The 16,708-nt window shown below is 47.2% G+C and overlaps 1 protein-coding gene and 1 pseudogene across 7 annotated transcripts in view; one reads left to right on the forward strand and one right to left on the reverse strand.

Moving 5' to 3' along the window:
* ABHD2 (abhydrolase domain containing 2, acylglycerol lipase) overlaps positions 1-10,846 on the forward strand; it is a 114,393-nt gene extending 103,547 nt beyond the window's left edge. For all 7 annotated transcript variants that reach the window (XM_055098950.2, XM_055098948.2, XM_055098946.2 and 4 more), the window contains 2 exons: positions 1,580-1,664; positions 3,567-10,846. In XM_055098950.2, the coding sequence (XP_054954925.1) occupies positions 1,580-1,664; positions 3,567-3,763 (282 nt within the window). In that variant the 3' untranslated portion in view covers positions 3,764-10,846. The remainder of the gene's footprint in view (positions 1-1,579; positions 1,665-3,566) is intronic.
* LOC117975954 (vesicle-associated membrane protein-associated protein A-like) lies at positions 9,588-10,377 on the reverse strand (annotated as a pseudogene).
* Positions 10,847-16,708: the final 5,862 nt, after the last annotated feature.

Genomic DNA, 16,708 nt, shown 5'->3' on the forward strand with positions numbered 1-16,708 from the left:
GTCTCGCTCTGTCGCCCGGGCTGGAGTACAGTGGCGCAATCTCTGCTCACTGCAATCTCCACCTCCCAGGTTCAAGCGATTCTCCTGCCTCAGCCTCCTGAGTAGCTGGGATTACAGGCGTGTGCCACCACGCCTGGCTAATTTTTGTATTTTTAGTAGAGATGGGGTTTCACCATGTTGGTCAGGCGGGTCTCCAACTCCTCACCTCGTGATCTGCCTGCCTCAGCCTCCCAAAATGCTGGGATTACAGGCGTGAGCCACCGTGCCCAGCTGAGCATCTCTGTTGATAAGGTAGACTTGTTTGTATTAACGCAACTTTTAGCAGCTACAATAAACTTTGTGTGATTAAGTTTGTGGCCAACCAAAATCTCCATATGTTTGTTTTACCTGAATGACCAACAAGCCAGTCCATCTCATTCTGTCTTTGCACAGTTTATTGCCCTATTTATCCAAACACAGGACTTCCCATTTATCCTTGTCAATGTCCACCTGTAGGTTTGGCCCATCATTCCCCTGGCTAAAGCAGATCACTGGAAACTGTAGTTATGCTGTCTTATCAGCCATCCCTCCTAGTTTAGCATCATCAGGCTTTTTGATGTCGTCATTTAAGCCATTGTAGGAATGTTGAGCTGTCTAGAGCCAACATCAGAGACCTACAGGATACCACAATCTTTTACTGCCTCATTATGGCTGTTCAATGACATCTGAGTCTCCCTATCAGTACCATCTCCACTAAAATGAAAAAGAAGTCTATCGGCTGTTTTAGTAAAGTGGATGTTGAATGCAACCCTGCCAACGGTTTTCCAATATCCACCAGCCTATTCCTGTTTTCAACCTTCAGATTCTTTTTCTTTTCTTTTTTTTTTTTAAAGAGACAGGGTCTTGCTCTGTTTCCCAGGCTAGAGTGCGGTGGCGTGATCATAGTTCACCACAGCTCTGAAATCCTGGCCGCAAGTGATCCTTCTGCCTCAGCTTCCTGAGTAGCTAGAACTATAGGCATAAGCCATAAACCTGACCTAGATTCTTTTGATTTGTTCTATTTTTGTTTTTGTGTTTGTTTTAACAAATAGAGACTGGGCTGTGGGTCTCACTATGTTTCCCAGGCTGGTCTCAAACTTGTGGGCTCAAGCAGTCCTCCCACCTCAGCCTCCCAAAGTGCTGGGATTACAGGCACGAACCACTGTGCCCAGCCTTGGCCTAGATTCCTGTAGAATCTCTTTTGTCTGGTATGGAGTGCACTTCATTTTCCCCTCCCATGATATAAACTGAATGAATATGTACATAATTCATTGCAAAGTCATTTCCTAAAAGGCGTGGCTAATCTGAAACACTCTGATGATTATCAGGAAGCTTTGCTTCTACACACTCCTGCTTTCAGGGCAGTAATCACAATGGCAGATGTAACTCATCACACTGCCAGAGAATACAAGGCGTCCTTCCTGTACCTGTTCAGCAAGCTGAGCTGTGACCCTCTTCCCTTTGCTTCAAAAACATGTCCAGCAGTGAGTTTGAGCCTTGAATCGATGGGGTCTGAAAATGGGAATCAGTAGTTTAATTCTGCTTTATGTTCTTGTTGCAGATTTATGTTCCTCTCATGCTGGTTAATGCAGCTGACGATCCGTTGGTGCATGAAAGTCTTCTAACCATTCCAAAATCTCTTTCAGGTAAGTGTTTCTTCCTGCTGCCCTCTCAACAGCTCAGCAAGTTGCCACAGTAAATTCTGTCACCTTCACCATGCTGTCATCTCCTGGAGACCACCCTCTTTAGGGAAAGACATCTCATAGCAGTCAGTGTTCTTATTCTGTGTAGCCTGATAGTCCTCGGGCTGTGACGGGGCTTGGGCATCAGGCCCCCCTCGTGTTCCTCCCAGGGCATGAGACAGGACCACCATGTATATCCATAGCCAGTAGGGCTTTGGGGAGTCACTTGAGGTTCTATGAGATTATCTCAGGGTTAGGGTTCCCCTAAGTTTGAAAGTTTGACATAAAGAGATATTTAGATTTAAAATTCTAGACTAGGTGTGTTGGCTCACATCTGTAATCCTAGCACTTTGTGAGGCTGCAATGGGAGGATCACTTGAGGGCAGGAGTTCAACAGGAGCCTGGGCAATATAGTAAGACCCTATCTCTACAAAAAACTTAAAAATTAGCTGAGCATGGGGAGGCTGAGGCAGGAGAATGGCGTGAACCCGGGAGGCGGAGCTTGCAGTGACCCGAGATCACGCCACTGTACTCCAGCCTGGGTGACAGAGTGAGACTCCGTCTCAAAAAAAAAAAAAAATTAGCTGGGCATGGTGGCACATACCTGTAGTCCTAGCTACTCAGGAGGCTGAGGCAGGAAGATCACTTGAGTCCAGAAGTTCGAGGCTGCAGCAAGCTATGATTGTGCCACTGCACTCCAGCCTGGGCAACAGAGCAAGATTCTGTCTCTAAAAATAAATAAATAGTAAAAAATAAAATAAAATTTGACTTGCAAAGCAAAACAAAAAGTCCGGTTCTGCTATCTCTTGTGACAGCCTCTCCATCTGCTTGAAACATACAAATAGAAGCAACTGGGCCAAGTGTGGTGGCTCATGACTATAAATCCCAGCACTTTGGGAGGCCGAGGTAGGCGGATCACTTGAAGTCAGGAGTTTGAGATCAGTCTGGCCAACATGGTGAAACCCCATCTCTACTAAAAATACAAAAATTAGCCGGGCGTGGTGGTACATGCTACTGGAGAGGCTGAGGCATGAGAATCGCTTGAACCCGGGAGTGGAGGTTGCAGTGAGCTGAGACTCTGTCCCAAAAAAATAAAAAAATAAAGTCAAGCTCTAGGTTATTATTTCTCAGGATGGCCACTTAGCATGTGGCATTGAGAGCTTGGGCATCTTTTAACACAACGTGCAGCTTTAAGGATCTTGAAGATAAATGTCTGTAGTGAAAACTCATTGACTCCATTGAATTCTCCTCGTTCTCTAGTAAAAATACGGTAAATGCCATGAATCGCTACTCAGAGCCTGGCCCCCACCACTACCATGGGCATCACCTGGGAACTTTTTAAAAATGCAGAATCTCAGCTCCCACTTCAGGCTTATTAAATCAAAATCCGCATTTTAATAAGATATCCTAAGTGATTTTGATGCACAAAGTTAGGAAACACATTGAATCACCTGGGGAGCTTGAGCAATACCAACGCTTGGGAATTCCCTTCCCTCACTCCTCTCCCACCTCCCACCCCCAGAGATTCTGATTTAATTCATCTGGGCCAGCCTGGGGTTAAGGAGCTTGAAGAACTCCACAACTGATTCTAATATGCAGCCGAGTTTGAGAACCCTTTAGAGTTCTAAGGCTTTCTTCAGCTGGTGCCCATTCAGCTCCAAAGCCAAGCTGTATTCTAAAACCTGCTAGATGCCACTGTCTTGCCTGCCCCCTCTTTGGTGAACAAGGCAGAGTGAGTAGAGGTTGGATGCCCACTTAGGTGACCCTGCGGGGACAGCCAGGCTACCCTAGCCAGCTCACCTCTGCACCTCCTGTCCTGGAGCAAACTAGAGAACAGTAACTCACTCAGCTGCGTTTCCCCTGCAGAGAAACGAGAGAACGTCATGTTTGTGCTGCCTCTGCATGGGGGCCACTTGGGCTTCTTTGAGGGCTCTGTGCTGTTCCCCGAGCCCCTGACATGGATGGATAAGCTGGTGGTGGAGTACGCCAACGCCATTTGCCAATGGGAGCGTAACAAGTCGCAGTGCTCTGACACGGAGCAGGTGGAGGCCGACCTGGAGTGAGGCCTCCGGACTCTGGCCCGCTCCAGCAGCCCTCCTCTGGAAGCTGCGTCCCCTCACCCCCTGTTTCAGGTCTCCCATCTCCCTCAGTGACCTGGATCTGACCTCACACCATCAGCAGGGGGCACCCACCATGCACACCTGTCTCGGAGTAGGCAGCTCTTCCTGGGAGCTCCAGGCTATTTTTGTGCTTAGTTACTGGTTTTCTCCATTGCATTGTTAGTCATGGTGACAAGTGACAGAGTTCTTGCCCTCTGTCCAGTTTCAGCATCTGGTTGCTTTTAAGCCAAGTACATCTAGTTTCCCTATTAAAAATGTGTCTGAATAGCGATTTTGCTTTGCCACCAAAAGACTTTTCCCTGAGAACAGTGAAGGATGTATGTCATTTTGCGGTGGTTGTATGTGTCCTTACATAGACCTTAAAAAGAGCTCACCCTTCCAGGCCAATGCTGAAGACACAGCTCAGCTTGGGAGCCTGAGAACCCGGGCTTCCCAGGCCACAGTGTGGCTTCTTAAACGGCAAAGGAAATTCCTTTGAGTCACAAGCCAAGTTTTCACCCTGTCTCCTAAGACCATTTCCCTACACTTTGCTGCTGCTGAGAGTTACGTGGGGCACTTGTTAAAAATTCAGCCTCCCAGGTCCCTCCCCTCGGAGAGGCTGATTCACTGGGTCTGGGAAGGAGCCTGGGGATTTTAATTTTTGACAAGTGCCCCAGATGATTCTCATCACCAAGCAAATTTTGGAAATGCTGTTCAACAGCGCCCTTAAATTGGAAACATCTTTGTAGCTCGTTTTATTGAAATTCATAATCAGGGGTGTCCTCTAGCTCCCACGGTCTCCAGAGCAGCAAGGCCGGCTATGGAGCTGCCATCGTGTGACCACAGTGTGGTGTCTCAGAAGGGCTCTGGGTGGGCTGAGCATCTGGGCTGTGCCCTGGCTCTGCTTTTCACCCTGGACAAAGTCGCTGTGGACTTCAATTTCTTCACCTCTAAAATGGGGGACTTGGACCAGGTAGATTGCTGAGCTCACTACCAGGTTCAAAGTTCAATGACAAACTCAGTTTACTGAGGTTTGAGAGAACATCCCTCCAGGGGAGCCTGGGAGCTGCTCTCCCAGTCTAAGCATGTAGATATCATCGTTTGCCTTTTGTGTGTGTGTGTCCCTTATTTGATAAAAAGATATTTTGGGTTTTTTTTTTTAAGCACTCACTTGTAATTTTAGTTTTTAAACCCAAGTCCCTCTAACTTTGCCTTTGATACCAAACAATTCAAAAGTTGGATCTGAGTTTGGAGAAAGATATTTCCAACCTAAGTGGGTATTATTTTGAAACCAGATTTTTAATTTAATAGCCTATATTTGTAGTCTGTTGGATAGGTGTTTCCAAAGTGTGTCTTCTCAAGTGAAAACGCAACTCTAGGTTTCAAGTACTCCTTTTCTCCGATCCTGTGGTACTTGAATATCCAAAAACCCTGCACTTTGAACAATCAGCTGTTGCTATCTGGAACTAAACAGAACTATGAGTAAAATTGCCTGGATACTTTAAAAAGATATTTTTCCTCCTTCATCTCCTTTGACTCCAGGACAGACTGGAATATAAGTAGTGGGTCTGCATGGATGTTTCAGGGATCAAAGGAGCCACCTGGGCGCCTGAATGCCAACCCTCAGGGCCACAGGTGGGTGTGGTTTGGGCACGGGTCCAAGTGACTGTGACGGGACCCGTGGGCATGGGTCCAGGTCTGTAACCTGAAGAAGTTGTTTTCTGACAATCACCAAATCATCTGAATAACATCAAAAGCAGCCCTTATCTCAGAGACTGAGATTTCTGTGGTCTCAACTTCGCTTTGGTATAATTTCTGGCACTCACCAGCCTCTATCATTATGACTTTCCCCCCAGTGTATTATTTCTCTAATAGGTTTCCTTTTCACGTTCTTTTAGCACAGACTGGCACTTTACCCTCTCAATTTGGAAGTTAGCCCCTCTCCTCTGTTACTTTTCCCTTCACCCAACTACAGCTGTGATCTAGAACATTCATAGTCATATTTCTGCTACTACTACCTTCATTTCTCAAGACTTTTTATGAGAATAGGTAAACCAAGCAATAACTTCCTAGGATTGAATCACCACCCCAGAAGAGCGAGAGGCTCCTTTCATATGCCTGAGGCCACACCCCTTAATCTGTTCTGACAAAATAGTGGCTGGCCCATGTACCAGCTCCATTCAGAAATTCAGGAAGAGAAAAGACAGCCCTGTTGTCACACAAACCGGTGTGGGGGAGGGTGGAGCCTGGTCTGCACGGCAGTCCTGGTGGCCCCTGTGGAGGACAGGCAGGGCTGGCAGCATAGCCTTTGTTGCCACACAACCGGAATTTGCTCCCCCAGGACTGTGGGAGCCAGTGTCCCAGCTGAAATCTTTTTAGTGTGTGGCTCTGAATGGCACTCACATTCCATTTTGGCTCACATGAAACTAACTGAAGCCGTTTGTTCAAGCTTCAGGCTCTTAGGCATGGAAATGAGAATGTGACTGTGGCTGTCTTACAGGAAAATTCTTGTTTGTCCCTGAATGAGAGCACAGAGGCATTGAATTTACAGAGCTGCAAACTTGCCTGATAAATGAGGGAGTGGCAGTTTATAGATAGGTCATCTTTTTTCCTTCCTCCAGGTGTCCTTGCCTTTCTTCCCAAAGTCATTCATTTCTGATGAGTATATGAATCCCCCTCTTGCTAGTAAGGTTCTATTTGGGCTAAAACAAAGCTGAATTTTCAAAGAGTATTTGAATACATTTTAGAATCAAATTGAGGCTATAAATTGCATCAATCTGGACAATTCCATTGCAGGAATAATATGTTAAAAACCAATGGGGAGAAGCACCCACATCTCTCCTGTAGCACTCCGTGTCTCATAAGCAATTTGAAGACACAAGTAACTGATTCCAGTCAAATTAGGATTAACTGACTCAAAAAATGGTGTCAAGTTTCTTTAATGTTTTTATGTTAGAAGTGAGTTTAACAGACTTGAAGAAAACTGTTATCTTTTCCTGCTGTGAGTTTACACAAATGATTCCAGAGCAGAATGAAAGCAGAAAGCTGTTGGTTACAATATTCTTTTAACCTCTCTGCAGCATTTTACACTTACTGGGAACCTTATGATTCACCGTAAGAGTGGAAATGTACCTGAGTTCTTGTCCTAATGGTCTCTAATTCACATTGGATCGTGGGCAAATCACCTCACCTCTCTGAGCCTGTTCCCTCCTCTTAGACCATCTCTAAGACCACTTCATCTATTTACACGTCATTTGCTTGAACATTGCTGAACATCTGCGTGAACTTGGCTTCTCCAGCCCTTGCAGGTGGAAACAGCTATGTCAAGGCTCAAGGCTCACGCTGAGGGGACTTGGAGGGAGGGGGCTTCTGCATTAAGCTTTCCTGGTGAAGACCCTTGATCTTGTCCAAAGCCCTGTGTCTTTGACTGGCTTCTCTTCAGAGTCCCCATTGTCATCGTAAGATCCTTGCTGTTCTGAGGGTGGTCTTGTGACTGTGGCAGGTGCTGGCCGCTGGAATGAGGAGCCTATCTCCATCCTCCAGTGTGACTCAGGCAGAGCATTGAGAATTCCCAGGGCAGAAATCCTTCCTGCTCAGGCTTTCATTCTAAAACTACAGTCTTCATTAAAGCTGAACTTTCTGGGTAGCTGAGCTTATATGCCCGGCATCTGAATGAGAGCTCTCTTTGTAACTGTGTGACTTGAGATCTATTTTGCCAGCTCCTGGGAAACAATACATGTGTTCTTGTTTGTGTTTGCTCAGCAAGCAGATGTCTGAGATGTAAGAAGCTTTTCTTTTCCTGTGGCATTGATTCTGACTTAGAGCTGAAGTAAAGATCACTGAAACATCACATCAAGTTGAAGTCACTCATAGGTCTTTGTCCTTTAGGCAGGACAGGAGAGTCATTAAGAAGCATTTCACTGTAGCATTCTATCACAATATCATCTGGAATTGTTTTCTTTGCCCAGAAAGCCTTAACTTGCCTCTAGAGAATCCCTGGTATTACAACGATATTGCGGCATTAGAATTCCAACTCTTCTGCTGTGGAAGTTTGAAGCGAAGCTGCAGCAAAACCAGAGAATTTCCTCAAGTGGCCTGTAGGCTCCTTGTTATCTTATGCCCCCACCCCTCCCTCAACAATATGAGTGATCCAGAACTGGCCCAAACACCTCAGCTCTGGTCCCTTTTTGCCCTTCTTGGCCTTACTCTGTTGTTCAAAGCCACTTTGGATTGCTTGGATGCTTCGAACAGCCATGAAAAGTAGCCTGCCTGTGGCATTTAGAGGCCAAGCAATTGACAGAAAGGGTTTCTTCTACCTCTGTTATCTAAGCAGAGGGAAGTAAACCTCTCACCGCCCCCCACCCCTCACTGCCCCCGATTACACTAGAATTGCTTTCGCCAAATTGTAGTTGAAGCTAAGGAAGGGGAATCTGGCCCCTGCTGGGAGAGGGAACTGGAATGCCACACAAGGCAAGGCCTGCTTCCTTCCTTCCCGTCTCTGCTGCTGCTGCCTCGGAACGCTGCAGCCCAGGCTTCCTCCCACAGTGGCCCTTGGAAGCAGGCCGCAGAGTAGACAGCTGCTCCTTTTGGAAGAGTCAGTCCCCCGTGTTTTCTGAACTGTTTTTCCTAGCATGTATGTGGGTAGAGCTTTCATGCATCTCTAGTAATAATAAGCTGAAATTAGTTTTTTTTTAATTCTCCAATTTAAAACTTTTAATTAAAAAGTAAATTTTAATGTCGAAAATGCAAACTTGGGGAGGGCAGAAAGATCACACACAAGGCTGTCACTTCATACTTGCAGGATTGCACAGCAGCCGGGCAGAGGCGCTCCTCACTTCCCAGACAGGGTAGCAGCCGGGCAGAGGCACTCCTCACTTCCCAGATGGGGCGGCGGGCAGCAGAGACGCACCTCACTTCCTAGACAGTGCAGCAGCCAGGCACAGGCACACCTCACTTCCCAGATGGTGGGTGGCCAGGCAGAGGTGCTCCTCACTTCCCAGAAGGTACAGTGGCCGGACAGAGACGCTCCTCGCTTCCCAGAGGGTGGGCAGCCAGGCAGACGCACTCCTCACTTCCCAGACAGTTGGGCGGCCAGGCAAGCGCTCCTCACTTCCCAGATGGGGCGGCTCCCAGGAAGCGGGGCTCCTCACTTCCCAGACAGGGTGGCCAGGCAGAGGTGCTCCTCACTTCCCAGAACAACTCTTTATGAATTTGATAAAGGACTGAAGTGCACCTGAAAGCTGCTAGTGATGATCTGGTAATATACAATTTGTCCAGTAGCCAGTTTGTTTTTATTGTGTTTTCTAACCATAAGAGATCATTAAAGGCAAAGCCTGTATGACGCTGTACACACACAAAAAAATGGTCACCGCAGGCCATACTACCAATGAAATGGTAGGTAAACAAATCTTCTGGTCAAGAGAAAAAAAAAGAAATAGCACTCTGCATGCTTTGCTCTACAAGATGAATTTCCCTAGAAAGAATCCAATGAAGGCCGGGCATAGTGGCTCACTCCTGTAATCCCAGCACTTTGGAGGCCGAGGCGGGTAGATCACCTGAGGTTAGGAGTTCAAGACCAGCCTGGCCAACATGGTGAAACCCCTTCTCTACTAAAAATGCAAAAATTAGCTGGGTGTGGTGGCGGGCGCCTGTAATCCCAGCTACTCGGGAGGCTGAGGTGGGAGAATTGCTTGAACCCAGGAGACGGAGGTTGCAGTGAGCCGAGATCACGCCACTGCACTCCAGCCTGGGCAACAAGAGTGAGACTCCGTCTCCAAAAAAAGAAAAGGAATCCAGTGAAAATGGCTGCAATTACAACAAGAAGTGAAGGAAGAAGACTGGTGACATCTCTGAAGGATGCAGTTGAGGTTGATCCAGGTTTATCCGAATGTGCTACCTTTCTGAGCCTTAAACCTTCATCTCTCAGGTGTTGATTTTCTTCTGATAGCTTCATCATTTCTCCCTGAAGTCTTTTACACTCTTCTGTTAGTTTCCTTGGTTCAGTATCATGAAGTGAAGCACTGTGTGGTTGTGGCGTGGGCCCGTCTTGCTTAGATGCATTCAGTGGGACAGCTTTGCTGGGTTCCATGTCATTCAATTTATCATTTTCATTGGGGATCTCCATTTGGAATCCATTAATTCATGAGGTTTTGCCTCATTCCACACAGCTTCCATATCTGAAGTGTTTAGTGGAGCAAAAATTGTACCATAAACTTGTGTTTACTCTTTTCATTCGGATCATAGTCAAAGGGCTGTAGCATTACTGAAACAGTCACAGTTGACCCTGGGTCAATAATTCCACTGTTGGGCCTCACACAGTACCGGTGAGGCACGGTAGTCTTCACTTTGAAACACACTTTTCTATCCGATGGATTTCGCAATTTAAGATTTGTAGTGACTACATCTGTGAAGGGGCCTTTGAATTTGAGGTCTATGGGCGGGTCGAGGACCAGGATCTGCTCATGCTTCGCCGTGGCCCCGGAGGCAGACGCCATTGGAGAGACAGTGCAGAGCAGGGGGCGGCTTGCTCGCTGGGGGCGGGGGACGATGGCGAGAGGGGAGGGGGAGCGAGTTTGCATCTCTCCTTTTCCTGGTTAGACTCTGTTCAACCACATTCTTATGTTGGCAGATCTGCTTCCAGATTGATTTTTAGAGCACCATCACTTTCACATTCCTGATTCTGATTTTGTTTTGTTTTGTTTGGGTTTTCTGAAACTTAAAATGCTGCCCTGAAAATACTATATTTTTGAGTTTGTGTTCTGAAAGCCTCCGTGCTGCTGGATCTTTGGGGGGAAATACAGGATCCTTCAGCACTGAGGTGTTTAAGATTTGCAACTAGCAATGCAATTTTTTCTAAATATGGGGATATTTACCTTTATGAAGAAATTATACTAAACATTGATGTCCTTGATCATTTTATGTTCTCATATTACTTTTGATTCTACTATGATTGCGTGGTGGTGAACAAAGATCATTACAAACAAAAACTGTAATTTTGTTATATTTGATTCAATGGAATTTACTTAAAAAATAAAGACTAAAAATGTGGTGTGGCTATGTGTCCTTTGTATAGTGCCAGTTTTCCATCTGAAAGGATTCTTGCTGTGTCTTCACCAAAGTATGAGATTAATGGAAATACACAAAACCCCATTTTTGCACCACAATTGATGTTAGTCCATCCTTGCAAACAAATACCAAAACCTTGACCAGGCCACAAGTGTCTTCACAACCCCATCTTCTCCAGGCAAGAAAGCCAAGAACTAAAATAAGTGAAGTATCTCTTTTCTACTTTTTTTATTTTTTAGAGAGAGGTTCTTGCTCTGTGGCCCAGGCTGGAGTGCAGTGGCATGATCACAGCTCACTGCAGCCTTGACCTCTTGGGCTCAAGCAATCCTCCTGCCTCAGCCTACCGAGTAGCTGGGACTACAGGGACTTGCCACTGCACCTGGCTAATTGTTTAGTTTTTAGTTTTTTGCTATGTTGCCCAGGCTGGTCTCAAACTTGAGTTCAAGTAGTCCTCCTGCCTTGGCCTACCAAAGTTGTAAGCCACCATGCCCAGCCTCAGTGTTTTAATCACTTCTTAAAGTGAATCATGAAGACAAAATACAAGGCAAGGTGTAAATGGTGCTTGCCATGTGTGATTTGTATGCTTTTCCAATAATGTTCTTTGAAAAGAACAGGTGAGGCCGGGTGTGGTGCCTCACGCCTGTAGTCCCAGCACTTTGGGAGGCCGAGGCGGGTGGATCACCTGAGGTCGGGAGTTCGAGACCAGCCTGACCAACATGGAGAAACCCTGTCTCTACTAAAAATACAAAATTAGCTGAGCGTGGTGGCGCATACCTGTAATCCCAGCTACTCAGTAGGCTGAGGCGGGAGAATCACTTGAACCCTGGAGGTGGTGATTGTGGTGAGCTGAGATCACGCCACTGTACTCCAGCCTGGGCACAAGAGTGAAACTTCATCTCAAAAAAAAAAAAAAAAAAAAAAAGACTAAGTGAACATTTCCTAAGTCAAGATTATATTGGGTTGGTTGGGTGCTGGTGGTGTTTTCTTCTTTGAATCTGTCTGAACCCAAGCTAAGGGTCTCCCAGGACCAAGCACTGGCTCAGCCAGGAGGGTTCTACCACCCCCAAGAGACACACAGCTCCCTTCCCTCCTTGGCCACACAAAACCTTCGTCAAGTTAGGCAGGGTGGGGAGTGTTAGCTTTAGAAGTTGTGCATTAACAAAACCTAAAAATGCCCAGTGGCAAATTTCAAAATTCTTCTCTCTCTGGTCAGCAAGCTTTCCCTCGATTCATATCCCCCACAATATAGCCAGACTATTTTGGCCCAAGAAAACCAACTTGCAAAGAATACTACCTATGAAAAGACTACATGGAAGAGATTTCAGGTCCAGGGCGTTAGGGAGGTCAGTGCCAGCTGCATGCCAATGTGGTCAGGCAGGACCAGTAGCACACATAGCTGCCCTCTCCTGAGGCAGCCGTACAGCATTTGTGTTCAGTGACACCTCACTCACTGCCCCAGTCGTGCTACTTTTTATTTTACCTTTCATTAACTGGCCTCTCTGCTCTAGTCCTATAGGGAGTACTTTCCCTTGGTGAGGATCAAACACCTTACTGGATGGCCCTTCATATGACAGCCACCCCTCCTCACTTCTCTCTTGGGTGTCTTTAGAGGGAGTTACATGAAAGTGCTACCATATATCAGAGTGGTTGAAAGACATGACGGGCAATTTGGCCTCGAACTGGTGAACCCCTCCCCAAAGGGGATAAAATTAAATACCTCTCTCCATGTGGCTTTGTGTCACCCACACCTTCCTTTTGAGTCATGCTATCTACCACATTTACCCCAGCATCTCTGCTGAAGACTGGTTTCCTCTTAAAGTCATTTCCTCCTCATCTGATGATAGTTGGTGAAATTAACCTGAAATATATGAAATTCTCATTTCATTGTTTCTTCTCCCTTCTGCCTGCACCTCTCCCATCCCCAGAAATAAGTGAAACAAACATTGGAGACAAAGCACGAGTAACAACAGAGCCAGAGAGATTTGGAGCCAGAGTTGCTGGGTCAGGGTCCCATCCTCGCCATTTCTAGCTCTTTGATCCTAAGCAGGATTTAACCTCGGATTGTTATTTATTTATTTATTTATTTATTTAATTTACCTATGGGAATAATTATACTAAGAATGCCTACCTCAGGATAATTGAGAGGTTCAGATGATATTTTTCAGAGTGCTGATGTTACTTTGGACAGTGGTTTGGCTTGATCTGTTTGGTTCCCACTCATACATCATCTCCAAGGTAGAAACTACAAGCAAAGTGTCTGACATGGTCCAGCTCCACATCAAAGCGTCTAACTGATGGGCTGCGAGGAAAGCAGAGCCCGTCCTGGTTATAGTTTCCAAAAACATTCCTGGGCTCAGAAGTGCTGACGAGCCACGTTGTGTGCACCATCAAACTCTGATCCTTGTCTTTTCCTTCATATGTGGGCACCTTGAGAAATCAAGGTGTATACATGTCCTGCCTACTGGCAAGGCGACTTCCGGGCACAGCCCCACAGTGGAACTTGCTTATTCTGGGACATTTAGCCTGTCAGCTGCAGTCTTCCCACAGGGCTCCTGCAGCCTTCTCTGTTCTCTACTCACATGCAAGGTCTGCCTTTAAACCCACAGATATGAATACTTACTAGAGTGGGGGTTCCTCCATATCCTCACCTCCATATGTCAACATACAGGGTTTAAAGCAGTGCACATTTGAGCCACCTGCTGGGAGGTAGACAACCACGGTTTTGTAAGCATTGATTGCCTTCTCTCTCTCTCTCTCTCTCTCTCTGACAGGGTCTCACTCTGTTGCCTATTATTAATAGGAGAGCAGTAGTGTGATCATGGCTCAGGCAGCCTCGAACTCCCAGACTCGAGATCCTCCTGCCTCAGCCTCTTTAGTAGCTAAAACTACACTGCATTTGGCCGATTTTTCCTTTTTTTTTTTTTTTTTTTTTTTTTTTTGTAGAAACAGGGTCTTGCTGTGTTGCCCAGGCTGGTATTGAACTCCTGGCCTTAAGCAATCCTCCCGCCTCAGCCTCCCAAAGTGCTGGGATTACAGGTGTGAGCCGCTGTTCCTGGCCTGATTGGTTGTTTAATGTGCAATCCTCTGGGGGTCTTGTTAAAAATGCAGATTCTGATGCAGCATGTCTGAGATGTGGCTCCCATGGGGAGCTCCAAGCTCCAGCCCTCCTTGGACCACCCTTTGAGTAGTGAGGCTCCAGGAGATCCCACAAGCTTCCAGATTTGACACTTCTGAGCTTCCTCAACTCCAGAGCCAAGCCCCTAACCGAAAGTGGGATCAGAGGCCAGGCATGGTGGCTCATGCCTGTAATTCCAGCACTTTGGGAGGCCGAGGTGGGAAGATCACCTAAGGTCAGGAGTTCGAGACCAGCCTGGCCAACATAGTGAAACCCTGTCTCTACTAAAAATACAAAAATTGGCCGAGTGTGGTGGCATGCACCTGTAATCCGAGCTACTCGGGAGGCTGAGGCAGGAGAATCGCTTGAAGCTGGGAGGCAGAGGTTGCAGTGAGCCGAGATCACACCACTGCACTCCAGCCTGGGTGACAGAGTGAGACTCTGTCTCAAAAAAAAAAAGGGGGGGGGGGATCAGCAGTAGTCCACTTCACCTCTTTTCCTGCTAGCTTGAGTTAAGAGAAAGGTATACCTCTTCTAGTAAGGCTTTGCCAGGCCCCCAGGCAGCACTAACCTCCTCCACTTTCCCCTGGGTAAACCCGAGGCAGTGGCCAATCTCATTGAGAGGCTCTCTGAAGCTGGCGCCCGTTTCCTTCCTGAGACCCCCACCCACAGCTTGATGAATTGCCTCCAGACTCTGCTGTCTCCATTCTCCCAACGTCCACATTAGCATGGCAGAAATGCATTGCGGCAACCTTCCAACCCTCAAATTACTTTGATGAGGCAGAATCCCTGCCTTATCCCAGATGTCCCCAGAAAGTGTCGGGTGTGGTGGCTCATGCCTGTAATCCCAGCACTTTGGGAGGCCAAGGCGGGAGGATCACCTAAGGTCAGGAGTTCAAGACCAGCCTGACCAATACGGAGAAACCCTGTCTCTACTAAAAATACAAAATTATCTGGGCGTGGTGGCGCATGCCTGTAATCCCAGCTACTTAGGAGGCTGAGGCAGGAGTATCGCTTGAACTCGGGAGGTGCAGGTTGCGGTAAACTGAGATCTCACCATTGCACTCCAGCCTGGGCAACAAAAGCGAAACTCCATCTCAAAAAAAAAAAAACAAACAAAACAAAACAAAAAAAAAAAACAGATATCCCCAGAAAGGAAGTTGTTATGGGCACCAAATGGTTGTCATAAAATTCATGTTTTGTTGTCCCCCTTCCCATAGCTGGTGGCCTTCAAAAAAATATTTTATTGTCTCTCTCCAATAATGTGGGGGCCATTTGTAGGAATCACACACATAGGCAGCTGGGATTTTGTGAAGCTGAGCACGTCAGATTTTAACATTGGTAGTCTTCAGACACGTTTTCCCAAAAGCGGCACCACCTTCTCAGGCAAGGTCTGGCCCAGCCCACCCAGCTAACCCTCCTGCCCAGCTTGTCCCTGGAGGGGCAGTGTCAGGGCACGGCCAGCAGGGGGCGGCGCGAGCACACAGTCAGAGCCGGCTCGCGGGATTCCCAACCCCTATGGCTTCTTCCTCAGAAAGCCACTTGGTTTTCTTATCAGACGGGGTCCCTGAGCTAAGGCCCCAGCCCTGCTGACCTTAGGGACGACCCCAGCATCCCATTCGGGTTTGAGTAGGAGCTAGGGCTGCCCTAAGAGTCTTCTGCTCAGCATGTGCCTGATTTCATGTATATATTTAGAGCTGCCACAAATTCAGAGTGGACCTGGACTGTGTCCAGGAGGGCACCTGGCAGCTCGGGGCTCCGGGGAAGATGGGAGTCAGTGGATAGGGATCAACCAGTGTTTCCCTCAGATTTAGGACCCAGGTCTTAAGGAAAAATTAGAAGTATATCATGAAAACGTAAAAGATACCCATTCTTTTTTTCTTTCTTTTTTGAGACGGAGTCTCTCTCTGTCACCCAGGCTGGAGTGCAGTGGTGCCATCTCGGCTCACTGCAACCTCCGCCTCTCGGGTGCAAGCAGTTCTCCTGCCTCAGCCTCCCGAGTAGCTGGGATTACAGGTCCCTGCCACCATGCCTGGCTAATTTTTGTATTTTTAGTAGAGATGGGGTTTCACCATGTTGGCCAAGCTGGTCTCAAATCCTGACCTCAAGTGATCTGCCCACCTCAGCCTCCCAAAGTGCTGGGATTACAGGCATGAGTCACTGCGCCTGGCCAAAAATACCCATTCCTTTTAATTATTTAACTCAGCCTCATCACCACCCCCTTCCATCAACACTTCCATGCAGGTCACCAGTGCCCTCCACCTTGGCAAACACTAGTCTCTATTCCTTTCTCACATGACCCCAAAGCACCATTGACAGTTCTTGTACTTGAAATACCTTCTTAGCTCCAGATGTTCATAAGTGATCTCTCAGGGTGAGGCCCCTTCTACCAGAGCAGCTTCATTCTTTTTAGGTTGGTGTTGTGTTTTGTTTTGTTGATACAGGGTCTCCCTCCGTTGTCCAGGCTGGGGTGCAGTGGCACAACCATGGCTAACTGCAGCCTCGACCTCCTGGGCTCAGGTGATCCTCCCACCTCAGCCTCCTGAGTAGTGGGGACTACAGGCGTGCACCACCATGCCCAACTACTTTGTGTATTTTTTGTAGAGGTGGGTTTCACCATGTTGCCCAGGTTGGTCTCAAACTCCCACGTTCAAGCAATCCTCCTGCCTCGGCCTCCCAAAGTGCTGAGATTATAGGCATGAGCCACATGCCTGCCCTTTTTAGGTTTA

The sequence above is a fragment of the Pan paniscus genome, chromosome 16, assembly GCF_029289425.2.
Source record: "Pan paniscus chromosome 16, NHGRI_mPanPan1-v2.0_pri, whole genome shotgun sequence".
Lineage (NCBI taxonomy): Eukaryota > Metazoa > Chordata > Mammalia > Primates > Hominidae > Pan > Pan paniscus.